The following is a 25,475-nucleotide window of genomic DNA, read 5'->3' on the forward strand; positions in this document are numbered from 1 at the left end:
GCCTGTAAAATGGTGCAACTGCTTTGGAAAACGGTTTGGCAGCCTCGCACGGTTGCCATAGGACCCAGCAACTCCATCTTATATATGTACCCAACAAAAATGAAAACATGTCTGAACAAAACTGGTACGTGAATGTTTATAGCAGCATTTATTAACAGTAACCAAGAGGTGGAAGCAACCCAAATGCCCATCAATTGATGACTGAATAAATAAAATGTACTATAAATAAAATGGAATATTATTCAGCCATAAAAAGGAATCGAGTATGATGCATGCTACTACGTGGATGACCCTTGAAAACATTTTAAGTGAAAGAAGCCAGACACAGAGGACTGTGTACTGTATGGTTCTACTATATGAAATGTCTGGAATGGGCAAATCGATAGAGACAGTGGATTAGTGGTTGCCCAGGGCTGGGGATGAGATGTGCGGGCTGAGGGCTAACAAGTATGAGGTTTCGTCATCTTTCAGTGAATATGTCCTAGAGCTGACTGTGGGGACAGATGCACAACTCTGAATATACTAAAAGCCACTGAATTTTACACGTTAAACAGGTGAATTGTATGGTATATGAATTATACCTCAATTAAGCTGTTTTCAAATCAATAAACAATAACTTAGTAGGAAAGTAAGCAAAAGGTGCTTCCAGGCATTTCACAGAAGAAACACGTATGCGCAGTAGGTACTGGAAAGACGCCCAGCCTTGTTCCTAACCAGGGACATGCCGGTTGAAACCGCAGTAGGACACCACTGTATAGTCCCTGGGTTTGCAAACATTTTAAACTCTGGGAGTACCAGCAATACTGTGGAGAAGTTGGGGAAGCTCACCCACTGCGGAGAGGAAGGAATTGGTACAACCACTTTAGAAAATAATCCAGCGTTACTTTGAGAGAGCTGGCGGTTCCAGCATTTGTGACCTGGCAGTTCCACTCCTAAGCGTACACCTGGGAACATTCTTCCAGCCGTGCGCCGAGATCACGTCTGAGATTGTCACGGTGGCAACATAAATTCAAACCGCATAAACAAAGCAATAGGATATTTAGGGATAGAAGTATATGGAATAGATAGACCTGGTTTTGAAAAGCAAACAAGGGAAGGAAAAACACAAAATTGAGGACAGTGAGAATGGGAAGGAACTGGGAGAGCCTCACAAGGGATTCGGGGTAATGAATGGGGGGTGCAGTGTCTGCTGGGGAGGGGCAGGGGCACGAGGCAGAGTGTTATCTGACAGCCCGACATTGAGGGAAGGTTTAGACAAGTTCCGAGCGGTTTTTCCATGCATTTCAATATTGAACATCTTCTATCTGAGAAGCAAGGGGATAAAATCCAGGAAAAGTAGAAAAGAAATAAAGGAACTGTGTACAAAAAAGCAGCAGCAGGACAGGAGTGTTTTAGAAGGGTTGCCAATAAAAGTTAAAATGAGAAGTTTTCTACTTCAAGGCGAGCTTCTTTGATTCGGGCCACAGCTTCTTTATTCTTGGGGAATGTTAACTAGGTAGACATCGCTCTCATCTCAGCCCCTCGGTGGTTGATTCTCTCTGCAGATCCTGCGCCCACTAAGAGATGAGCCGCGGGCCGGGCCGCGGGAAGGACCTGCCTAGGACTCCGCGGGGCGGGCTGAGGGCCGGGCCCATAGTACGTTTGCTGCCTCAGCCCCCAGAGCCTCGGAGCAGAAGTGGCAGTAGGCGGTTCCCAACCAGCCAACGCAGACTTGCACCGAGAGGACAGGAAAACACATCAGCTGGATTTTGATGGAACTTGGCAGTGGGGACATTCAGTGGATGCAGTGTCTACCGCGTCAGAGCGCACGTGTATCTTTTACCCCTTTACCCCTCCCCCCGCCTGCATAGGTCTTCTCTGTCCCTCTCCTGCTACCACACAGATGATATAAAAGAGGCTCTTTGGCTATTTGCATTCTGCTTCTTCTTCTTTTCCAGGTTGCAGTGTTAAGCTTTACTTCCTACAAGCCTAACATCCCAACAACACTGTCTACCAGAGTTGTCCTTCCCTTCTCGGGGTTTGGGGAGAAGAGGGAAGCTCCCGGCGCAGGTTTCCCAGGGAGGAGAAGTCAGTGTGCTGCTGACCACACGGCCATGGTAAAGGCACCCCTTGGAATTACTGATTTCTAAAATTAATAAAGTAATTCTATTTTTATTTTCTTTTTTTCCATTGACTAATTTCCCACTAATCAGTATTCACCAACGAGACTAAAATGGGACAAACTTCTCATTTTATTTCATTGCTGGGCAATTTTTTAAACTTCATTTTAGAAATGTGAGCAATAAAGGTGTTTTATTCTTACACTTGGTTTCAACAGGTGGTAGGTCCAGGCTGCTCCCCAAGGGCAGCTCCTGCCCCTGGGAGGCTGGTCTGTGCCAATGTCTCCACGATCAGACCACAGCAGACAGGTCCTCCGGTGGCGTGTGAACCTGTGTCCGAGTGTACAGTTTACCTGAACTGTCCGTTACAGTGAATGATGCCGCCCTGGTGGCTTCCTACTTGCCTGCCCTCTGCTCTCCTGCTTCCTCATTTTTCCCAGGTCCTCTCTCTGGCTTCTGCTGGAGAAAAGCTTAAAAGGTGGGCAGCAGAGGCCACCAAAGGATTAGCCCAGCTGCCCTGGGGAGTTATCGGGTGAGAATCCAGAGTCTGAGGCGTCTCTGACAATGTGCTGTAAGATTCCACATTGAAACCCCAGAAGAAAATGACACCCATAAAGCAGAGAGAAAAGAAACTTTGTTGCCTTCATAGTGAATGAAAACAAAGGTTTGGGCACACTGAAGCAATTTGTTTGCTTGCAGAAGATGAGGTCTGTTGGCTGCAAGAGAAAAGACTGTCCTGGATGTTCCTGGGATTTCTGGGTAGGAGTTTGAGGGCCATCTAATCTGTTTGCCAACTTGGTTGTGAGTTGGTTAGGAGACATTAGAATTCCTTCATAGTTCCCTGCTAGTATTTAGAAGTGGGAAATCAGGTGTTTGGGGAGACTCACTATATGGATCTTGTGAGAAAGGATAAGAGGATGTGAGCTCAGTAAAAGAACTTTTAGAACAACTAGCGTAAAAAAAAAAAAATTAAAAAAAAGAACAACTAGCTTGCTCAGAAGTGCTCTAGATAACTCATCAGAATTGAACCCTCGGGCTAATTTCTTCCCACAATCGCCGTGTGCTGAGCAGGTATAGACCAGACTCCAGATCCCTCCCTTCATTTACCCAAGTACACTCAAGTCATTGCTACTGGCACTAGACTTCTGTTAGTAATAAACCAGACCGATCATAGGATCCCCCTCCAACAACAGTGTCATTCCCTGTGTCCCTCCTTACCCTTCCCCAAGCAAGCCTGGATTTTTGCAGACTGACAAGGGTTCAAGTTTCTGTAGTGCCTGTAAGTGACGTGCACTGGGGAGGTTGGACGTCAGACCCCTGCCCGTATTTATATCTGCTGATTAATATCAGAGTAGAGCTCTAACATAAAAAGAACATTTGGAATCACAGTGTGTTCTGTTTTCTTTGGAATACTTCAGGAAACATCTTGTTGCCTTGGTTCATTAGGATGAACCACAGGCCAATGTTTTAGTGATGTCCTATGAGTTTGGATAACAAGGAAAGTTTATTGTAGGACCACAAAGATTAGTTCCCTCTCATTTAAGCCTCAAGTAAGGACCAACAATGTCAGGTACAATATGCTGCTTCTTGAAATGTAGTTTTAGACAGCATGGACCCTGCCCCAGGCCTACAGGCATCTCTAGAGTTGCAGCTTGAAATTGTACTTTTTAAATAAACACTTGGGTAATTCTCACACCCACTGAAATTTGAAAATGACAGTTACAAGTGAGTGGACTCTGAGAGTTGGGATAGCAATGGCCCATGGCCAAAGGGCTGGGTGTGCTATCTCCCCTCTAGATCCACTGGCTCCCTTGAGTAAGGTGGAACACAGTCCCACCTGCCAGGGTTGCAGGGCAGGGCCATGGGTGGGCCCTGAAGTACAGTGAGAGTAAATGGATGCCACATGGAATGAGGCTGAGAGAGAAGCCCCTAGAATTGGCCGGGTATGGACAAAGCAGGGGAAAGTTCTGCTGACCAAAGTCAGGAGCTCAATTTGGGAGAAATCCAGAAGGAGCAAGGTGCACACACACCAACATATTTCATACACATCCTTCAACCTGCAAATTCTAGCTTCAGATACACTGTGGGGTTTTTTGACCAGTGGTAAAGTGATTTCCACAGAGGAGCATGTTTTTCAGGAGCTGCTAGATGATTCCCCACTCGGCGATGGTTGCTCCAGGGGCTCACCAATACCATGTTGGAGTTCTACATTGCTCTGGGATCTGTGACCTCAAAAGAGCTCTGAAATTGTGCTTTTCTTGCCCTCTCCATCCCCAAATCCCTGACAGGAGGCCCACTATCTGAAAAGGGACTCCTGCTGAGCTCCTTCTAGACTTCACCTGATGACAGAATTGGCCGCTATTCTCAGGCTATCGGTCATAGACAGTTTCTCTAACTCAGCTGACTTGGAGGGTGAGATGAGACTTTCAAAACTGATGATGTTGGTCATTTATAGTGAATGTACAAACAAACACATTTCCATATGCAAGGTTCCATGCCAAGTGACTTTGCCCATAGTTAAATGGAGGTCAAAGTCATGTACTTTCTGCGTATCTGAGCTGCTTCCTGTGTGTCTGAGAATAATATGCACTGAGGAAAACAGGGAGCACACACAAGAGTGTGATCTTCTCAGTCACGGAAGGCAGCGCAGCGAGCCACACTAGGCAATGTATTTGACATTTGTGATTCTCTGCCCCAGACTCCGGGTACCTCTGATGAGCAGGTATGGACAGGAAATTAAGAAAATGGTAATTAAAGATATTTATCAAGTCAGACTTACACCTTAGAATAAGGCCTTTACTGTTCTAGAAACAATCTTCCAGAAGATGAAATCCAAGGTTCCCCAAAAATATTTATTTATACAAAGATTTTTGAGAGTAATATTTGTATTTGTCTTTATACCTCAGTCTACGCGTCTGGGGCCGAGTCACTGTGTGGCACACATACAACTTCCCCGCGTGCCCCACACGTAGCACCTGCTTCCAGGAACACCAGATGAACACAGGGTCTGAGGGGAAGGGGAAGCCCATAATGCCCCACAGGCTGCACACCCCCCAAATTCAGATATGTGCACCCTGACCTGGAAGGTGTCTAGCCACATGTCCGAGGGGAAATGCAATCAAGGAAGAAGGCGAGAGGAGGGACCCAGAGCGCAGACAGGAGGGGGTTCATTCCCACCTGCTTCCGAGTTCAGTATATCCATAGGACCCAATATAGTTGATGGCCCGGGAACTACATTACCTGGACTTTTCCCCTGTAATGACCCTTGATGCTGATTGATGTCCAGAGGACAGTTTGCAAAAAAAGCAGATTCGTCCTTCATCCCAGGAAGTGAGACACAATGCTGGGACCATGTCCTGGTAACCTGTCTGAAGGAAAATGCTTGCCGTGTATAACGTGATCCAGATTCCCCAGAGCCGACGTGGGGCAGCGATGAGCAAATCTGACCTCAGGTCAGACGTGTCTTCCAGTCTGGCCCTGTCCCGTCCCTGCCTTTCTTTGCCCTTCCACCTCCCTAGGCTCCCTAATCCCATTGCCGCACAACTTGTCAACTTGCCATCCCTCTTCCTCTGTCCCCACTACTTCTGTCCACGTCACAGGAAAATCTGTGTGTCCTGAAGAGTCCGGCCTTCCCCTAACCAAACCTACACTTTCTTTACCACAGTGATTCTCAGACCCAACAAGAAAGAAATGTTCCGAAAGGGAACCTCCGTGTCAGCCGTCTGCCCGAAGCTGCAGGTGTGGGCTCCAGGCCTCTGGGTGAGGTCTGTTGCTTTCGTGTTTTTCCGAGGAGCAGGCAGTCAGGCCGTGGCAGTTCTCTCTCCTGTCTCTCTGTCGCAGGTGGGGCCTCAGCTACACTTACAGGACTTCACCACCATGTTAGAGAGATGTTCCACCTTGGGGGTCCTCCCGACGTAGTACAGGATGGTCAAGGGCTCCAAGTCCTGGGGCACGCAGCAAGGTGAGGCAGACGCTTCGGGGTTCAAGGTGTTATACAGGCCCAGCACCTGGGGACGATACATCACTTAGAGGTTGGAAAGCCAAGCCTCAGGCCTGGGACCCTCCGCAAGCTCTCGGGGCTGGTCCAGAGACTGAGCACGTGGTCGACACCATGAGCACACATTCGCTTTGCCTGAGTGACTAGTGCTGTCCATCCACAGGCGGGGATGGAGAGCATCTGTACTTGTTTGTTCACAGCTTCAGCATATTAACAGGTATGGGGAACTTTAAATCAATGGGATTCTCTGTTAAGAAAACACTCCTATATTGATCTCCCTAGATCTAACTGGTCACTTTGGTGAGAAATGCTCTCACAAAACATTGCATTTAGTAACTGCCGGCGCGCTGGGCCCCGGACAAGACGCAGTGAGAATAATGAGCTGTCAGGAAACACGCTTTGTACTGCCCTGGTTTTTATCCCTGCCCCCCAGGGAAAGACAAGCTGGTTTCAGGGTCACGGGTTTCCTTCTCTCCCTGCTTTCCTTCCTATTGTTTCATTTAGCTTCTGTGTGCTTTCCATTGCCTTTCAAAATAACTTTTCTACAGTCAGGAGGCCAAAGTTCTTTAAGTGATGGTAGAAGCCATGTGCCTAGCATTCCCTGCCAGTCATGTGCACACATCTCTGACATACAGGGTGGCCTGTGAGAGCGAATTCACTTTCAGAATGGTACAGCAGCTTTAGACAGCAAATAAGTCTGGTTGAAACTCTGTAAGAAATTACAAAGGGTAGAATGTCCCCAAGTAGAGTTGGGCCAAGGTGCCAAGATCAGAACCTTCACCAAAGGGACTGTACTCTCTCCAGCTCATGGTCCGCTCATTTAGCATTCAGTCCTTCAGGCATCGATTTAAACAGGTGGCCTGGTCGCCTCAGCCCCAGCGCTCCCCGCGGCGAGCCCCGCCCCGTACCTTGCTGTGGGTGGTGTCTGCGCTGCGGAGGTATGGGCAAGGGCCTGAGCAGAAGTTGGCGTAGTAGCCCTTAGGTTCGTGGACCCATTTCCAGCCCAGGTCCTGGCGGAAGTCGATGTAGAGAGGACGCACACAGCAGTTCTCTTCCACGTTACTGCAACACAAAACACATTTACAGAAACCCATCCTCAAGCAAGCCGCCGATATCAACAACTTCGCAAGTGGCCTCAGGTTTGTACTTGGTGTCCTTCCTGGTCCTGGTAAGAGGTGGTCTAATCAATGGCATCCCAGGTTCAAGTGCATTGAGCTGTATAGGCTATAAAGGCATTTTCTGTGTTGAAGACCATGGTCCCAAGGACATAGCAGGCAGATAGAGATGATGAAGGGGAAAAAGGCAAAGGAGACCCTGCCCCCTTTTACATTACACATCAAAGCAGGGACATAAACTGCTCCACACAGAACCAGGCACTGAGTGTTATTAGCCAACTCGGCTTAGTTGAGGTTGAGTTTATTCCCTGCCTACTGTACATCCAACCAGAAATGCACTGTAAGCTCATGCAGCTTCTGTGCTATGGTAGGTGACTACTTAGAGAAATCTCGAGGCCACTGAGTCAAAATGAGGCATGTCCTTCTACTCTCAGACTCCCAATTCCTAGATCACCCCAAATGTGATTACTAGGCCACTTCCGTTCTGTTGCCTGCAATACCCCGTCAAGTGGGAGCTAGTCTGCACTTCCATACCTGCTGAGACCTAGAACTTGCTGCTTCCATGGCAGCTGATGACCAAGGCAGTCTGGCTTCTTGTGGGTTTCTCGGGTGGTCCATGACAGGCATTCTTTGATATCTATTCAATAGCCCTTCCTAACCCCCTCACCCTTCTGCTTCCCATTACCGAGTCCAGAACACCAGATACTTGTTTTCCTGGCCTCCCTTGCAGGTGGGGGTAGTCATGTAACACAGCCGTGATCAGACTTAAGGAGAAGTGTGCAGGGGATGAGAGCAAATTCTGGCAAAAAATATTTGATTCTATGTAAAAGTCACAGATAGAAGAGGAAAGCTGCTGGCTCTGCCTCTTCCCCTTTCTCACTTTGAGCATGGACAAGATACCTGGAGCTCTAGCAGTCACTGTGACCATAAACAAGAGCATGAAAAGCAAGCAACATATTAAGCATGGCAAACTGGAGAGAGAGAAAGCTGTGTCCCCAGGGGCATAATTTAGCGGCCAGACTAACCCGAGCCTACTTGTGAACAAGAAATCCTATGTGGTTTAGGCCACGGTTCCTTGCAGCCAAGAGCACCCCCTCCTAATTGATTAAGCGCCACATAGAACAAATCTACCCACCAGCCTTTAGACAGTCGGAGGCAACCACAATCCCTCTCCTACCCCTTCTGTTCCCCAAGCTCAACATCCCTCATCCATTCGGCTGTTCCTAATGAGATGTGGTTTTAGAGCTAAAAATTTCCCACATCATTTGCCCAGCTCCATCCAGGCATCCTCTCCAACCAAACTGACCCGTTCATGCTCCTTCCTTTACCGGAAGGGCCGCCTCCTACCCAAACCTCACTCGTCCTCAAAGTTCAAATCCCACACTCTTCTGAAGCCTTTCCTGCACCCACAGGTGAACTCCAAGTTCCTAAAGCACTTGGTCCTTCAAACCTTCTCATGAATGGTCATTTTCTACCTTCAAGTAACTGCTAGGCATGCTTTAGCAGCCCCTCCTTTATAAACAAGAAGCTAAACTACTAAGAGGCTCTTTTTTTAAAATCTATTCATAGGGACTACTCAAGTGCATCTGAATTAGTTCATTAATTTCTCCAGCTCAGATGCCCCCTGCGAATGGAGGCTGCCCTGTTTTCCCTCATCCAGTAGCATCCTGGGACCCTTCATGGGGAACTGAGCACTTCCTTCATGGAAATTCCTGCATGCATCTCCCCACCACGCTCACACACCCTACAAGTACTTTAAAATATAGAGCCATGGCCCAGCCGGCGTGGCTCAGTGGTTGAGCATGGCCCCATCAACCAGGAGGTCATGGTTCGATTCCTGGTCAGGGCACATGCCCGGGTTTCAGGCTGAATCCCCAGTAGGGGGTGTGCAGGAGGCTGCCAGTCAATGATGTTTCTCTCTCATGGGTGTTTCTCTCTCTCTATCTCTGTCTCTTCCTCTCTCTGAAATCAATAAAATCATATAAAAATTTTTTTTAAAAAAAAACACATAGAACCACGGAGAGGCTTCCACCAACACTCTCCTGGTGTGCTTCACCCAGGGCCTCACAGAGCTGGGCTACAGGAAAACTGTGGTGCTCCCAGGGAAACACAAAGAGATCTGTAAGAGGCTTTAAATCTTCTTTCCTGCAGATGTCTGTGATAGCATCAGGGACCCTCGGTTGAGTGTGGCTTTAGGCCTGGGCCTGCCCCACAGTAGGTACCCTGCCCAGGTGGTCTCAGGAGCTCACGGCCTGAGTGGGCCCAGGCTCACCTAAAGCAGTAATTGGTGTCCAGGGCCCGCTTCTTCCTCTGACCCCCCTGGCCCGGGTTGTCGAGCCGATGCGGAGGGATCATCATGAGGATTAGATGAGGGTTGTGGTGGTCCTTCTGCTTCCTGAGGCGCCCCAGATCCCCACGGCCATGATCGTCCTCACTGTCCACACCTACAGAACAGAAGGAAGGCGACAACCTCCTGTCTAAGGAAGGCAGAGTGGAGGCTGCCTCCTCACCCCACCCCACCACTGCCCAGGAGGAGGGGCAGTGTGGTCTGCAAGGAAGGGAAAGAAACCCACAAGGCACCCCTGGTCCGATCCCTCATGCCTCCTGTGTGTGTACATCTTCCAGAGGGCAGCCAGCCCTTCCCAAGATGCTCCCAGATCTTCAGGGACCCGTGAAGCGTGTGTCACTGGGCAGCTACCTAACATTCCTTTGGGCTGTTAGTTTAGATTCTGGGACTTAGACTCTCAGGGTATGTGCGTTTCCGCTTATAATCTGAATTGGTTAAGACAGCCCAGAAGTCCCCGCTTTAAGGTATCACAATTTAAGACGCCTTGAATGGAAGCCAGAGGAATGAGCTTGAGTAATCGCTCCCATTCACATCGCACTTCTAGTTTCAAAAACATTTTCACTCTCAAACTCAGAAGAGCTAACGAAGTGCATGGTAAACTGCTTAGCAACAAACTGGAAGAAAACCTGCTATTTCATCTGAGAAGGAAAAGCACGAAGACTGAATTAGAAAGAGTCGCAACTAAAAGGAGACATGTTTTGTGACAGACAGCTGCCAGCTGTCGTCCATCTCCACCCAGGACTGGACCCTGAGGAGGTTAATTTACATGTAACTGAAGGGACTTGGACCTCATGCAGGGTCCCTAGGGCTGTGAGATGAAGGAGAGGCCTGGGTTTCCAATTTCCTTTCCTGACAATCTTTATGAACAAAACTGAAGTGGAAGGATTGGCCTAACCTGGCCTGTAAGTAAGGACTCCAAAGATCTGAGCTCTGAGGTTCTGTAATTAGGATGCCAATGCTTGGCTTTAAAAAAGGGGGGGAGGCTCTGAAATAGAGCCTCTGAAGCGTAAAGGGGAGGCAAGAGCCCCACATCTTTGTCCAGACAAGCCTCTGACATCGTCGAGCTTTGACTTGGTTGGTTTGACCACAACAAACCACCTGGCCTCGGGTGTGCGTCGGTTACCCAAAATGGGACCGCGAAAGGAAAAGACAGCATCCCTGAGATCCAGACGGTCTAGGCTGAGCGCCTTAGGAACACGCTAGAAAACCCGAAGTGACTCTCAACTTTTTCCCCATCTCATCACAAACCCCCGGAGCCCTGAAGCAGTCATTCAAACCCGGGTGCCGCCTGGGCAAGGATCAGGTGGGCTCTGTAACACCCGGCAGGCTCAGTAGTCAGGACACCCACGTTCACAGCCACCAAAGTTCATTTATTCTAGGGAGGGAAGACAGCTATGATTTGTGGGGCCTTCCTGGCACCGTGTCATACACCTGCTGCCTCGCTGAATTTGCATAACCACCCTGGGAAAGAGGCCCTCTCACCCCCCTTACTGAGCCCAGAGTGGTGCTACCAGTTACCTACACGATTTCCCTGCTCTTCCCAGCCTGACACTGTCTTCCAAAGGCTAATGTGTCCTCTGTCCAGAAACTGACAGCCACCCTCAGTGCTTTGGGGGCAAAGCAGGATGACTCAAGTACAGGAGAGTGGCCATCTCGGTGAGGGAGCCTGGCGCCCCGGACTGGGTCTGGGAGGGGCCTCCTGTGCCACCCACTCGGTTACCTTTGAACTTGATTTCCATCACCTCGTGAATGTTTTCCAGGATGTCTCCATTGGGCTGAAAGGTGTGGCAGGGACAGTGAATGCTGATTTCCAGACCTAAGTTGGACTCTGCAAAATAAGACACAGGGTCGGTGAGAGAAGCACTTGGCGTGATGGAGACGTGCACCCAGCACCTACGCGCTGGACGGCCGGCGCCTCTGCTGCCACAGACAGACCTGGGCTGTCCTCGGGGTCACAGGAGACACAAAGCGATCCGAGGCCAGGGCGGACCCCCCCGCTCACGCTGCCACACCCCGCGGGTTTCTGGGCATCACGAGGGAGAGCGTCAGTGCTCATCTATGTGGAAAGGGTGGTATTAGGAAAAACCGGTCACGAGCCTGCTTGGAAGCCAGGGAACGGGGCGCAGGGAGGCGGGACGGAGGAGGGTGGCCGAGCCTGAGCGTAGGATTGAACGGCAGGAGCCGCGTCGGAGCCAGGCCAGCGGCCAGCACGCAGCAGAATCGGCCTCCGGGGAAGATGCCGGTGTTTCTACCAGGGCTGGGACTGTGGACGCAACGTGGTGGGCCCCAGAGGAGCTCAGACGGAAACCGCGGTGACACTGGCCATACGTTCCTTAAGGAACAAGGGCATGAGCGGGGAAAGGCCCCCGGGAGGTTTCTGTTCAGCTTCACGGGGAGGCTGGGGATGTGGATGGCACACAGGGCGACACGGCCACGGGACCGAGCTCGGGCCAGGGGAGGCAGCAGAGGGCCACGGCCAAGCGTCCAGGCGACAGGAGCCCGGAGAGGGGCGCACGAGGAAGTGTGGGGTGCCGGGCTCGGTGGCTGACACTCGCAGAAGAGGGCCGGCCCTGGCCCTTTCTCCTAGTGGCTGTGGCATCAGGTGTTTTGGTAACAAAAACTGGAGAAGCAAGGAAATGAGTAAAAAGGGGTTGAGTGAATCCGAAGAAGAAAAAGAAAAGAAGTGAAAAAATTGAAGTGAATCCAGTAGTTTTGTGCAGGGGACGCAGGTAGGGTCTGGTACCATGTCAGTTCTGGTGGGTAAGACAATTAGGGACTCTACTGATCCGGGAGCAGCAGTGGGCAGGTACAGGACAGGGAGGCAGAGGAGGGTCCTCTTCTTGGTTTCAGGCAGCTAAAGAGCTGGAGCAGCTGACTTAAAACATAGTTTGCTTCCTGCTACCCAGAGGGTTGAAGGCAGGCCGGGGGAGACCCGGCGTGGACAAGTTCTATGATTCTGTGAGTGAGAACGTCAAGGTGCACACAGATGTGTTGGGGAGACTTAGGGTTAGGGAACAGGTGTCAAGTGTGAGATGATGGCCTGTTTTGGCCAACAGGTCTGTCTAGGCAGAGAGCCCAGAGAGTGATGACAATAATCACCAATACTTGTTGAGCGGCACCTCCTGTCAAGCAGCACTCTAAGATTTCTGTGCATTAACTCATTTCATCTTCATAATAATCCTACAAAGTGGGACCCATTATTATGCCCTATTAGACAGATCAAGGACACCGAGGCCTAGGGAAATTGAATGGCATGTCCAAGGTATTCAACCAGCAAGTGGTAGAGCCAAGATTCAAACCCAGGCAGCCTGATGCCAGAGCTACACTCCTAATTGTTAGAAACAACGAGAGAAAAGAGGGGCCAACACAGATCACCGAGATAGATGTCCACACGCTCGCTGAAATGATTGTGTTTTTCCAGTGTCCGACTGTCCTGGGCCAGGATGCTGGGCGTGCTCCCTGCCCCACCTGCTGGGGGAGGCCTGGCTCTGCACACAGAGGAAATGCAGACGGTGTGGAGCAATAGCTCAGGAGCATGAGGGCCTGGGACCCCAACCCTGGAGAGGGCTCCAGCCAGCTTTGGGACCCAGAAGTTTTCAGCCTGGGAACCTGGCACATTGTAGGCTGTCGGACGTTTGCTGAATGAATGCAAGACCAGATATGTGACTCGGTTTCCTCATTAGCCCACACCACCAACTGCTCCATTTGCTGCCTTGTTTGGGGCCACAAACTCTGAAGAGGCTCATGAGCTCTGCATCAGTGAAGGTCTGTGCATGATCGCACCGTGCAGGGGCCGGGCGGCATCTGCTGAGAGGGAACCGAAGGTTCCAGTGAAGAACTAACCTCAGAATTGGCAGCAGTGGGGATGGTGGGTGGGGGACCCGTAGGTTCTATTACGAAATTATCTTTTTGATGTCTCCAGGAGGATGGAAGCCATGCTCAGTGCAAGCTGCTCATTGAGTTCTGCAGCTGTGAAAATAAGAACTCCTTCAAGTGCTCAGGGCATCAAAGAAATCCAGGTGGAGCTGATCAAAATCAGGCAGGGAAGCTAAGAGATTCATTTCCCTGGCCTCTCCTCGGCAGCCACGTCGGGCTCTGGGCAGAGAGCTGTCTGAGTCAGAATTCCCAACAGTGCTGCTGTCAGCAGATCCACGTGGTTCTCCTCGGCTTTTGACTTCGTGCTTGGTAAGGGAAGTAGGATGGCATTCTCCCGACCCTTGGAGCTGAGGCAGGACCTCCAGCCCACGATCTGACACCAGGTAATGTCCCTTAGATGAGGACTTGCAAACTCAGATGCCCGGAGAGCCCAGGCAGGTTCTGTAAGTGAGCAAAGCAAGCCAGCATCTCATGCTAAGTAGGGACTGCCAGCCTCACTCTTGGGGGACACTGGGGAGTGGCGGGGCCTATGGTGACATCCAGGGAAGGAACCATTGCCTTATTTGCCAGGTGAGGAAACTGTGAGTGGGAGAGACATTTGGGACATGTAAATTTTGCTATGCCTAGCAAACAGCTCTACTTGGATGGCTACCAGGCCTTTCAAATTTAATCGTCCAAAACAGAACCTTCCCCAAACATGCTCTTCTCCCAGTCTTCCCTATTTCAATGTGTTCGTTCAGTCCAAAAATCTTAGAAGTCACCTAAACTCCTCTTGTGTCCTCATATGCCATACACAATCCACCTGTCCTATTGGCTTTACCTCCGAAATATAGAATAAATCCATACCATCTCCATATCCACTGCTAATGCCCTAGCTGTTGCTCTCATCCCTGCTGCTGCAAGGCCAGTACCTGTTGGTCCCACTTTTTCCCTTCACCTCATGGCAACCAGAGGGGTATGTAAGACAAGTCACCTAGGACATCTCATAACACTTGGAATAAGTAATCAAACCTGACCATGGCCTGAAAGGTCCGAAATCATATATATGGCCCCAGCTACCTCTCTGACTCTCCCCGTCCCACCCCCAGCTCACTTGGCTCCAGCCATGCCGGTCTGTTTGCTGCTAGAACAAATCAAGCTTGATCCCACCTGGGGGCCTGGGCCTTGCTATTTCCTTTGCTTAGCGCATCCTTTATGCTGACTTTCCCAGGCTGGTTCCTTCTCACCGCTCAGATCTCAGTGCACAAATTTCCTCTTCACAGAGACCCTCCCTGGGCATCCGATGCTGGACCCCACCCAGTCATTGTCACATTGCCTGATTTCTCTCCATGGTACTTGTCACTCTCTGAAATTTTTTTTTTTTTTAAATATATCTTTATTGATTTCAGAGAAAGGAAAGGAGAGGGAGAGAGAGAGATAGAAGCATCAATGATGAGAGAGTCATTGATCGAGCCCGCAACCCGGGCATGTGCCCTGACCAGGAATCAAACCCCGATCGCCTAGATCCCAGGTCGACGCTCAACCGCTGAGCCACGCCCGGCCGGGCCTGAAATTCTTATTTGTCAATATGTTTATTTGTTTATTATGTGTCTCTCCCACCAGAACAAACGCCCCATAAGATCCTGGGTCTCACCTGTCTTGTTCACTGCTGAATCCAGGACCTGGCTCAGAGTGAGCATTTAATAAATACTAGTTGTGTGAATGAATGAAGGACATACAGAGAGTCAGTGGCAAAGCTAGACTTTAAACCCAGATCTGTGACTCCCCTAGTTCTGTCTTCTTCCCTCTTTTCATGACGGACCAACGGACCTAAGGTTCCTCCCAAAATGCTCATTTTAAGAGTCAACCTACCTCTTCGAGAGAGCCATTCACGCACAGTGTCAGTGACATCAAAAGACAGCCACTCGGGAGTGCCCCGCGTGGGCAGATTCTTGCCACCAATATAACGCTGTTTGGCGATGTGCTCATCCGGCCGGAGTATCTACAGGGCAGAGAAAGGGGTAAGCACGGAGGCCTGGCCAGGGTCCCAGGAGCTGCGTTACAGTGCAGGAGGACAGTGACGGGAGCCAGAGGAAACGAAGTTTCTGAATGCTGCTTCCAGCACCGTAGTTAACTCTCAATCCTCTTAATGACACATACAGAAAAGAAGGCTCGGGAAGGCAGGATTCACACCCAGGTCTACCGAGCTCTGGGCCGACATGGCAGAGGAGCTGGGTTCCCATCAGGCTGGTCTCTGCCTGGGAGGCGCCTCACCTGGAAGAGCTCGATCCTCTGCTCGTTGCGCTTGGAGCTGGGGTTGGGCACCCGCAAGACTCGGAATTCCGCCCGGAACAGGTTGGTTCCATTTTTCTCCACTGAGGACACGTTGAAGCGGAAAACCTTGGAGGTGACTCCTTTGGGGCAGACCGCCAGCTCATCTAGGGGACAAAGCAGCGGGGGGCACAACATGAGTGAGGCCCACAGGAGCAGTGTGATGCCAACGGGCACTCGCCAAGGGGGTGAGGTCCCACCTGTGACCTTTCCAGAGGCTTGAGGCCTCAGACCTAAAAGTGGAGACAGGAAGAAGATCCTTGGTGGCCCTGGAATCACACCCAGACCTGAGAGAGGAGCAGAGAGACCTCAGAGCCCCAGGCCGTGGCACTAAAGACACTCCAGTCAACTGTAATCGCCCCCTCTTCCCATCGCCTCCACATCAACTCTGGCAGGCTCTCCAGCCTGCTGTTCCTATTCTTTTAGAAAATACAGATTCTCAAAAGGTCTCAGCTGTTCCCCCTAGTAGTTTAATCATCTCACAGCTTGTGGGTTCATTCACTCCTGTGTTCGTTCATTCAGGCATTCATTCATTTATTGAACATGTGTTGAGCAAATACTACATGCCAAGGACAGTGCTAACACCGGACGCAAAAATGAATAGACGTGGCCCCTGCCTTCAAGGAGACTAATCTACAGGGAGGCTGTTACTACATGCGCCCAACTAACAGGACCAGAGGGAAAGTGTTGAGGGCTTTTGGAGAAGCCCAGGAGTTGCTGCAAAGAGATCAGAGGAGAGAGAAAGCAGAGAGCACTTCATGGAAGAGGAGATACTTGAGCTGGGTCCTGCGGGAGGAAAGGGTTTGAGGAAGGAGAAAAAAGAAATTTCACGCAGAACTGCTGGAAACAAAGGCAGGGCTGGGAGGAAATGCAGGTAAGAGCGACCCCAAGCGGACAGGCGGGAGCAGATGAGATCGGGTCAAGAGAGTACACTGGGGTCCACCCGCAGGGAGGCTGAAATGTCAGATGGCGGCGGGGTTGGATTTTATCCCATTAACAGTAGGGAGCCATGGAAAGTGTCAGAGCAGTTCAGCGACAGAATCCACACTGGGTTTCAGACCTAATGAGGCAGCATTGTTCTGGCAAAGAGCCCACACCTCACGCCTGGCAGACCCACAGGTGTTTAGATGTTTCTTAAGATGGAGCTGCTCCATCACCAGGGCTCCTTTCTCTCTAAGGGTTTCTTTCGTTGGTGGCACCTGCTATGCCAGCCTCACACCCCCCCGTCCCTGTGCACGAGACAGAAGGCAGTGGATGTTCTTTCCCACCCGCCAGCCAGATAAAGAAGAGACAGATCTTGTCTTCTGTTCACTTTACAGCCTCAAGGTCTGAGCAGCATTAACACCCAGAGAGAGACTTTCTACACACATGGTAACAGAACTTGAAACTCAAGCTCAGAGACCCAGATTCCACACATAATGGACATGGCTGGAATGAGCTCATAATCACCCGAGGGGGGGTTAGGAAGTCACGGACACGGCGGGCAGGATCAGAGGCCTGGAAACTAGCAAATGCGCTACTGATCTTTAGGAAAGGATGAGTGAGCGTTTCTGGAAATTGCCATCTGGTGGCCCTGACACTGGTTCTTAGGAAATTAATGGAACAGATGTTAGGAAAACAAATGTGTGAATGCCGGCTAATGAAGCCCTGATTAATAATTGGCTTTGAAGGAACAAATACTGCCAAGTATTCCCTGAACCGTTTCACATAGAACCAAAAAGAGGAATCGGGATGGCAATTTAAGTTTGCAAGTCTGTAACCCTCTAGAGGTGGATAAGCTACTTGGACTGGCAACCCTCTCAAGTACTGGCATTCTTGGTTCCGAGGGAGCTGTCATCAACATGGCTTCAGTTGTCCTAGCACCTCCAGTAACTGTTGAAAGAGGGAGGGAAGGGTATGTGAAGGCAATGCGTGCACTGCTGTAGAAGGGAAAGGGGACCGGAAAATGGCACGGGCCAGTGAGGAGAGTCAAGGCAGCGGGCAGCCAGGAGGTGGGGGGCAAGGAGCTAAGAGGGTCTTCACACTCGTGACCATCCCTCCTTGGTCTATTCCAGCCCATCGATCAGAGATCTGTTCCCTAAGGACTCCTCTTGGTGGAAATTTAAAGGAGATTTCAAGGAAGTAAGAAGGGTCTTTTTTTCCTAATCACTGGGATCTATAGATTTCTAACAGAACGGCTATTAGGGGTCGTCTAGTGCAACCCCCTTCAGATGGAGAAACTGATGTCCAGAGGGGTCTTGGCCAGGGTCACAGATGAGCAAATTGACACTAAGCTCAGACACAATTGTTATTGATATAAAAAGAACTTCCTAGGAGAGAAAAGAAAATGTGATCATCTTCTTGACAATTACATTGACTGAGTAATAATGATGTTTTAAATAATTTGTGGAAGAAGTCAGAGTGTAAATAAGTAACCAAACTGTAATAATACAACCTTACATTTCATAGAACTTTTATTAACTCATTTGACCCTCTAACAATCCTTGATGAGAATGAGAATAAGTAAAATTTACCATTTTATAAATGAGAAAAGGGAGCGCCAGGAAAGTTAAATGACTTTTGCAAGGTTACTCAGCTAGTAGATGGCAGAGGTGGGATTTGAACCCAGGTCTTCTGATATCATTTACTGAAGTGGAGACTCTGGAAATTGGAGGGTACCTGGGAGATCATCTAGTGGAGGGATGATCTCCACCAACAACAGGGGGCAGGATTCCATGAAATGGGTCTGTGAATACCAACCTGCGCCTCAGACGAGAGCCGATTCCCAGTTTCGTGGCTAAGCCCCACTTCTGCAGAACACTGGTGTTATTGAGAGCTGGACCAGAGGGCTGACCTTTACAAATTAAATTATGATCAGCTTTTTCCATTACACACAAAATATATAGATTGATGGCTGCCGTTTTCTCTTTTGAGAGAAAAATAAGCAAAAAAATATTTATGTAGAATATTCATGGAAAAACCTAGAAACAGCTGACCAAGTTTTTAGACCATGCCACTTGAAATGTTTTCAGACACCTGGGCTCATAGATGTGCCTTTGCTTATACATGTCATTTCTGCTGGGAAAGTTCCTGCCGGTTCCAGTGACAGGATGGCATATATCAGTGTGGCCGAGCTTCTTTATCCCGGCTGTACATTATAATCACCTGGAGATCTTTAAAAACAGATGCTGCCTGGACCCACTCCCCGTAGAGATTCTCACTACATTGGCGCGTGGGTGGGTCCAGAGCTTGCTTGCTTTTTTTTTTTTTTAAGATTTCCAGATGATTCTAATATGCAGCCAGGGTTGAGAACCACAGTTTATAGTGCTCTGCAAAGGGTACCATGGCTTCCAGATGTTCTGGAAGTTTGAGAAACCACAGCTTTAATGGTTTAACCTTTAAATGGATTAACCTTTAAATGTATTAGACATGTTTGGCCAATGCATCATTTTTTAAAATTTTGAATTAGAAGACTATAAGCATTTTAAGCTAGTGTTAAAAGTTGGAGAAGTTCACAGAAAGGTCCAGATTTTCTGCTGTTCTGGGAAATGGTGTGATCTAGCCAAGCTGGACCTGTAGTCCTAACTGCAAAATCAGCAGGAACTGAGCAGCTGGTGCCCCTTTGTAATGGGGCATGTGCCCTCCAGGTACCCTCGACCTGCCTTCCCTACATGCCCTATCCTCTCCATAACCTAAGGCCAGGTGTCCCCTGCAGTTTGCCAGGTGCTTGGGCTGTGGCTTTTCTGCTGGATCACTTGCACTACCTGCCAGGCCTCTGTGGGCACTCACACTTGCAGCTCCTCTAAGGAAAGGTTTGTCCTAACTCACTGAGTCTTTAGCTTCAGTGAGTTTAAGAAGCAATAGGAAGCTTGAAAATACAGATTTCCCAGGTCTCAGTCCCCAGAGATTGTGATTCTATAAGGGCAGGGTGGGGAGTGGAACCCAGTTTTCACAGTTACCTAGCCTCGGGACCACACTTGGACAAACACTGGGGAGGCTGTTGGGACCAGAACAAATGAGTTCTCTCAATATGTCTTTTAATTTTCAGAATGGACAAAATCTAAATGTATAGCCAGGAGAAAAGAAAGGCAAAAATATCAAGTTTTCTCAGGAACTCTGGGTTTGCTAGTTGTCTTAGCACCGCCCTTTAATGAAAATAAGAGCCTCTGCCAGACACAGGTAATTACAAGCTAGAAAGATAAAATGACACCACCCTGGTGATATCTTGATAATGAGGGTAACAAAGGACTGAAGAAGCTGTGTCCTCCCCACCAGTGGGTCAGAGAAAGCCTCAACCCACTTCCCATAGCAAAATCCTGGAGAATCCTAACAGGGATTACGGTCCTGCCTTCCTCTCCTTCAGAGACTATGTAGAATCATCCCAGATGTAACCATAAAATCGTTTCAGCTAAAAAGGACTTTAGAGATCATCTCTGACTTTACAGGTGAGAAAACTGAGGCTCAGGGAGGGGACTTGCCCAGTTCCATGGTGTGTGCTTGCACAGTCTGCTTGAGACGCCTCATCAGATAAAGAAAACCCTTTTGCTGAATTTGGGGGAAGTTTGTGGTAGTATGAATCTCCTGGCCTTAAAAATAGACAAAACTAGGAAAGAAGGCACCCAGTTATCACTCTGCAGTCAGCCTCCGGGGTTACTCAGAGAATAGCCCCTATCCCATCCTGCTCAGCCCAGCCTGTGATTCATTCATGATATGAATCAAATTCTACTGGAGCCTAAAAGTTAAAGGTAGGACTTACAACGTGTATTCTGCACATTTGCATTAGTGCTTAACAGCAGGCCTTCTGCAGGCAGAAGGACTAAGTTAGAGTCGCTGCTCTTTTGCGGCAAATTACTTAACTGATGCATTCCAGTCCCTTCATCTAAAAGACAGGGAGATCAGGGTATGCGCCTGACAGGGCAGAGCCAGAGGATGGGCCCTGCCCTCCCCACTCTCACCTTGGTGCCCTTTCTCCTGCGCCCCACTAGAAATGATTCCTTCCTGCACTCTGCTCTCCAGGCACTCCTGTCACCTTGCCCCAGCTCCGCTGTCACTTCCCTCCCAGTGCCTGCTCACCGGGTAAAGGAGGGGCTGAGAGTGACAAAATGCGGGAGCGAATGCGACCTCACCCCCTCTCAGCAGCAGCTCTGGCACAGAGACCCTGTCAGTGCCCCGCCACGGACCCAGCACCACTTCCTGCGCACCTTCCTGAGTCCAGGACAGCTTCCCTCACGCTGCGCCGCTAAGGATGGCGCTCTGCTCCAGCTCTGCACCTGCTGGGCGTGTGCATCTGCCCACTGCCTCCTTTATAAGTAGTGGGCCTTGTGCGTCTGCCTCTCCAAGGCTGGCTCAGCACCTGACCAGCTGCAGGGCGGGCCCAGGCCGCGTCTGCTCAGCCTCTGTGTCACCTCCAACAGCTGCAGAGAGTCTGGGCCTGCTTCCTGTTTGCACCTGCGAGCCTCCTTGGCATCACCCGTGTCCCACTGGGCCCTGCCCCTCCCCACGACATCCTGTGTAGCATCCTGCTCATTTCACCAGGGTTTGCTCCCTGCCTGACTGTGGCTCCCTGGCCCCAGGGCCACCCCCTGCCTGCTAGTTCTGAGGTCCTGGTGCTGCAGCTTGGGGCTGCCTAACCCTGCCCTGGCTTTTCCCTATTGGTGCTTTGAGTCTGCACAAAATGGAGGTCCACTGGCACCTGTGTGCCCTTGCATCTCTCTGCCTCATTCATTCTCAGCTGGGGATTCCAGGCTGGCTGGGCCCTGGTGACTCACAAGCCCTCCTCCCTGGGACTCCTCCTCCTGACCTGGATCGTTAAGGTCCCAGTCCTTCCCTCTTGTCCTGGGCTCTCCTCAGACCTCTCCTGCCAGCCTCAGCTTTCCACCCTCCTCAAAGTCTACGGCCACTGTCTCCTGCCTTCATGAGTGTCCACTGGGTTGGAGGCTTAGGCTCCCAGCTGCCGGTGCCTCTGGGAACTGTGGAGCCCTGGCAGACCCTGAGCCCGTCCGCCCTAGAGGACCCTGGGCAGGGAGCACTAGTTCTGCCTTGTCCTCCAGCCTCCGCCCCACACGGTAGCCACATCCTAAGGCAGGCGCTCCAAGCAGTCACAGGACACGGGAGTGGGAGCCCCTCCCCAGTAACCACAGGCTCCTGGGCCTGGCGTGGGCCAGCTCCCACTGGGGCCTTTTGCACCTTCGGCCAGAGCTGGTCCACCCATCGGCCGCCTCCTCCTCTTCCTCTCTCTACCCAGGTTCCTTTCAACCCCTGCAGCCCCCACTGCTGAGCACCCTCACCCTGTGGGCTCCATCCCACCTTCCAGCCCCCACGCGGGGCGCTGCCCACCTCCCAGGTGGGTCAGGACTGAGGGCGGCAGGGTGGCGAGGACACCTGCTGGTAGGAAAAGCAAACAGAGCTGCTCCCAGAGTCCCTGGCTCACATTCCTCCTTCCTGGGCTGTCAGTTTCTCAACATCTGCCAAATCTCTCTCTCTCATGTTGAAGTTTTTAAAATCCCCGTTCAGTAAACACACATGACTTCCACACGTGTACAAACACACAGACGTCTCACCCAGAAGCCTCCCAGCTCCTCAGCACAGACGGGAGCCTCCTGGGAGGACACACTCCCAGACACACGTCCCCTCTGCACCCACAGCCACACCTCCTGCCCACTCTTCCCGTGACACGCAGACACAAAAGGGCTGCCAGCAATCAACTGCACGTCGTCGAGAGCCACAACCCTGCCTTCCTCATGTCCACAGGCCTGGAAGACACCCATTTGAGCACATGAATCTGTCTACTGTACAGATCCAGACTATACATTGCCCTAAAGCACATGCACATGTGGACAGAGGTGTGCACCCTTCCCCCACGCCCACAGCTCACATGGGTCACGTGTGTGGTGGAGACCGAAGTATCCAGGCAGCAAGAGGATGCCTCTTGCCTGGGCTTCAAAAGCTTACCATCCGTTAACTTGGGGCAGGTACTCCTCTTCCCAAGAATCGGAAAAACTGAACGGAGACGTGTCACAGTGAGCTGTGAAAAGCAGGGAGAAGACTGGGGTCTCCAGACTCATGGAACTATAGGGCTTGAAAGAGAGCTGGCCCTGCCCCTTTATGGCACCTAGGTGCCCACAGTTACCGATCTGCTCACATACGTGAGAGCACATATGTTAACGGGACAACACAATGCAATTTCAAATTAAAATTGGTCAAGGATGTGATGCGAGTTCAGCAAGCCGCTCAGCTCCAGGACTCCTGGCCCCCCAGAAGTGCCCGAGTCTTCCCAGAATGGCTCTGTCTCCCTCCCTACCCACCTACCCAGCCCCAACTGCGCATGTACCTCCTGAGCCTTGGTGTGGGTGAACCAGGGGCACCCTGCTGTGTGGCCACTGCTAGGCCCCCCTCGGTGGAACTCCCTACTCCAGTTCAGACCCTCCAGAGAAGACAACCCAGTGAAAATGTGGACTTACTGTGTTCCGCCAGCCCCTGGATCATGTCGAACTTATGGATTTCTTTGGCATAGTACTCCCACTCGGTGTTTTCCTGAGTGCAGCCGTCCTCCCTCTCCTCCAGCAGCTCCCTGGTGCTGTTGTAAAGGGCCAGGATCTGGTAGGGGACGTGGGTCATCACCGATGGCTCAGGGGGACTAGTGAGCCTGAGTTTGCTCAAGATCTGTCCCCTAATGGCTTCCACCCTCTTCTTCTTGATGTGGCTGAAGTCCAAGGTGGTGCAAGTGGACAGAGAAAGGCTGACCGTGGCAAAGTTCAGCAGGGCCAGGACCACCAGAGCCCTTTGCAAGTGCATCTTCATGTGTGAGCCAGGGAGAGAGGCCAGGGGGGCTTCGAGGCCTGGCGAGGAGGAGACCCCAGCAGACGTGCAGAAGGAGGGAGGAAAACCAGGCGGCCTCCCCAGATCCCGAAGACTGAGGCTTGGCAAGAAGGTGCATGAACTCACTGCACTGCGAGAGCTTCAGGACTTCCAGGAAGCGCTGGCAACCCTGAGCACGAAGAAGCCGACTGTGTGCCTTGTAGCTCTTGGTCTCTTCTCCATGTGTCTAAACAGGTTCGGCTGGGCTCTGACTCCCAGCAGGCCAGGTGGAGGGCAAGCAGAGGGCTGGGAGGGGTGGCGAGGCAGCTGGGAGTAAGAAGGGAGCTGGAGTTTTTCCTTAGGTAAAAATAAATAGAGCGGATATCTGATATTGCCAAAGGCTGCTTGGCGATGGGGAGAAAGTGGGTTTTTTAAAGAAGGAGCAGAAGGACCATGGCTTGGGTCCCAAAATCAAAACCTCTGCCTTGCCCTGAAGGAGAATAAGGAAGGAGAATGGAAAAGAAAATAAAAGAAAAAAATTGTTAAAAAAAAAAAAAAAAAAAAGATCACCAGTGAGTAGGAGGTGGGGAGAGGCAGCGCTGGGCTGCTGGTGGCCCAGCTAAAGGTGGGGGCGGCGGAGGGCACACTTGTCTCTCAGGCACACCATTCATGCTTTCTCTTTGGTTACACTTCCCCGGGGGCTTTCTACATGACTTTGTTCTCGCTGCCTCTTGTCTTCAGTGGCTGGGATGTGGGGTTATGTGCGATTGGAAGGCAGCGAGGACAGGGCCCTGGAGAGCGGCCCCAATAATCCACTTGGACGCCCAGGGTCACCAGCACCTCGGCTTGTCTTCTCCCTCGGCCATTGCTTCTGTTCCCCGCTTCTCTTTAAAGAAATAAAAAGGAGAAGAGAAATGAAGTGGGCGCGAGCGCGCGGCGCCGGCCCGGGCGGCGGCGCCCCCGCCTCGGCCGCTCCCCGCCTGGCCGCTGCCTCCCTCGCGCAGTCCCCCGGACTTGGCCGTCGCCTTCCCTCCCTGTCTCCCTCCTGCCTCTCCCTCTCGCGCTCGCTCCTCGCCCCCTCTCGCGCACACACTTGCACACACACTGCTTTCTCTATTTCTCTCCGCTGAAATTTTATACCTCCCTCCGATGACGTCTCCGGTCCGGGGTGGGGGAGGGAGGGACCAGCGCACGCAGCCCTTTTTTTTTTTTTTTTTTTTTGCTGCACGATTTTAATGTTTAAAACAGGCACAGGAAAAGCCGAGCCCATTTGAAAAATACTTTGCGAGTCCTCTCGTTCGACGTGGTAACTGAACTTTTTTTTTTCTTTTTTTTTTCCTCCTCTTGGAGTCACTCCTGCTACACGTTGACTGTTTTTTCTGGAAAGTTACTCCGGCGAATCCCCTCCCTCCTCTCCCCCAACTCCTTCTCCCTCTCCAGCTGTCAGTCCGTCCTTCCTGGGCTGGTCTCTCGCTCCCTCCCCGGCCCCGCGTCCCGGGCTGCCCCCGGGCCAGGCGGGACCCTGGGCACGGTCTGGAGCGCGCGGGGCCCGGGCAGCGGCGGCCGTGCCACCCTCGGTGAAGGGTGACGCCCGGGGTTGGAACGGGCTTGGAGTCGGGTTCAGCTCCAGGGCCGTTCTGGCCCCGATTCTTCATTGACAAGATTGGAGTCGGGCGGCTCGCGGAAGCTTGGAGATGCTCCAGGGGCACTGAAAATGGTGGCGTTTTCCGGCAGACCGAGGGTGCCCTCTGGCGAGGCGAGGGCGCCAGTGACCGAGGCTCTGCGCGTCCCAGCCGCGCAGGCTGGAGGGCTGGGGCCGGGGCCGGGGGCTGGAGAGAAGGGGCTCCGAGAGGGGCGGAGGCAAACAAGCCCGGGGCCCTTGGGGCCGGCCTCCCCCTCCGTCCGACGTGCGTACAAGTGCACCTCTCCCGCCCCGAGCCCCGCTCTGCAGCCGC

At 51.3% G+C, this 25,475-nt stretch overlaps 2 protein-coding genes across 6 annotated transcripts in view; one reads left to right on the plus strand and one right to left on the minus strand.

The window, feature by feature from the left end:
• The window catches only part of TTLL5 (tubulin tyrosine ligase like 5), a gene marked incomplete at its 3' end in the record, with an annotated part of 215,860 nt that extends 213,702 nt beyond the window's left edge, over nucleotides 1-2,158 (plus strand). For 2 of the 4 annotated variants that reach the window (XM_081147081.1, XM_081147084.1), the window contains one exon: nucleotides 1,545-2,154. In XM_081147081.1, the coding sequence (XP_081003207.1) occupies nucleotides 1,545-1,567 (23 nt within the window). Of the gene's footprint in view, nucleotides 1-1,544 lie in introns of all 4 variants that reach the window. The other 2 variants (XM_081147080.1, XM_081147082.1) reach the window with 2 other exon arrangements.
• A 2,772-nt stretch (nucleotides 2,159-4,930) lies between these two features.
• TGFB3 (transforming growth factor beta 3) lies at nucleotides 4,931-24,717 on the minus strand. Of its 2 annotated transcripts, XM_081144771.1 has the most exons (8): nucleotides 24,661-24,717; nucleotides 23,184-24,406; nucleotides 15,688-15,851; nucleotides 15,286-15,415; nucleotides 11,279-11,386; nucleotides 9,484-9,655; nucleotides 7,005-7,158; nucleotides 4,931-6,106 (listed from the first exon to the last, which is right to left on the minus strand). In XM_081144771.1, the coding sequence occupies exons 2-8, from the start codon at nucleotides 23,521-23,523 to the stop codon at nucleotides 5,948-5,950; spliced, it is 1,227 nt and encodes a 408-aa protein (XP_081000897.1). In that variant the 5' UTR covers nucleotides 23,524-24,406; nucleotides 24,661-24,717; the 3' UTR covers nucleotides 4,931-5,947. The 2 variants fall into 2 exon arrangements, with proteins under 2 accessions (XP_081000897.1, XP_081000896.1); XM_081144770.1 differs by lacking the exon at nucleotides 24,661-24,717 and having other exon boundaries at nucleotides 23,184-24,598.
• Between the last annotated feature and the right edge of the window lie 758 nt (nucleotides 24,718-25,475).

This window comes from Miniopterus schreibersii, assembly GCF_964146895.1.
Source record: "Miniopterus schreibersii genome assembly, chromosome: 1".
Lineage (NCBI taxonomy): Eukaryota > Metazoa > Chordata > Mammalia > Chiroptera > Miniopteridae > Miniopterus > Miniopterus schreibersii.

Excerpts from the sequence above, each read along its gene's own strand:
- TGFB3 (XM_081144771.1), bottom strand. The coding sequence starts at position 23,523 with ATGAAGATGCACTTGCAAAGGGCTCTGGTGGTCCTGGCCCTGCTGAAC. Across the intron at positions 11,387-15,285 it reads TGAATGGCTCTCTCGAAGAG|AGTCCAACTTAGGTCTGGAA; the intron begins GTAGGTTGACTC and ends CTTATTTTGCAG. Across the intron at positions 7,159-9,483 it reads GACACCAATTACTGCTTTAG|TAACGTGGAAGAGAACTGCT; the intron begins GTGAGCCTGGGC and ends TTTGTGTTGCAG.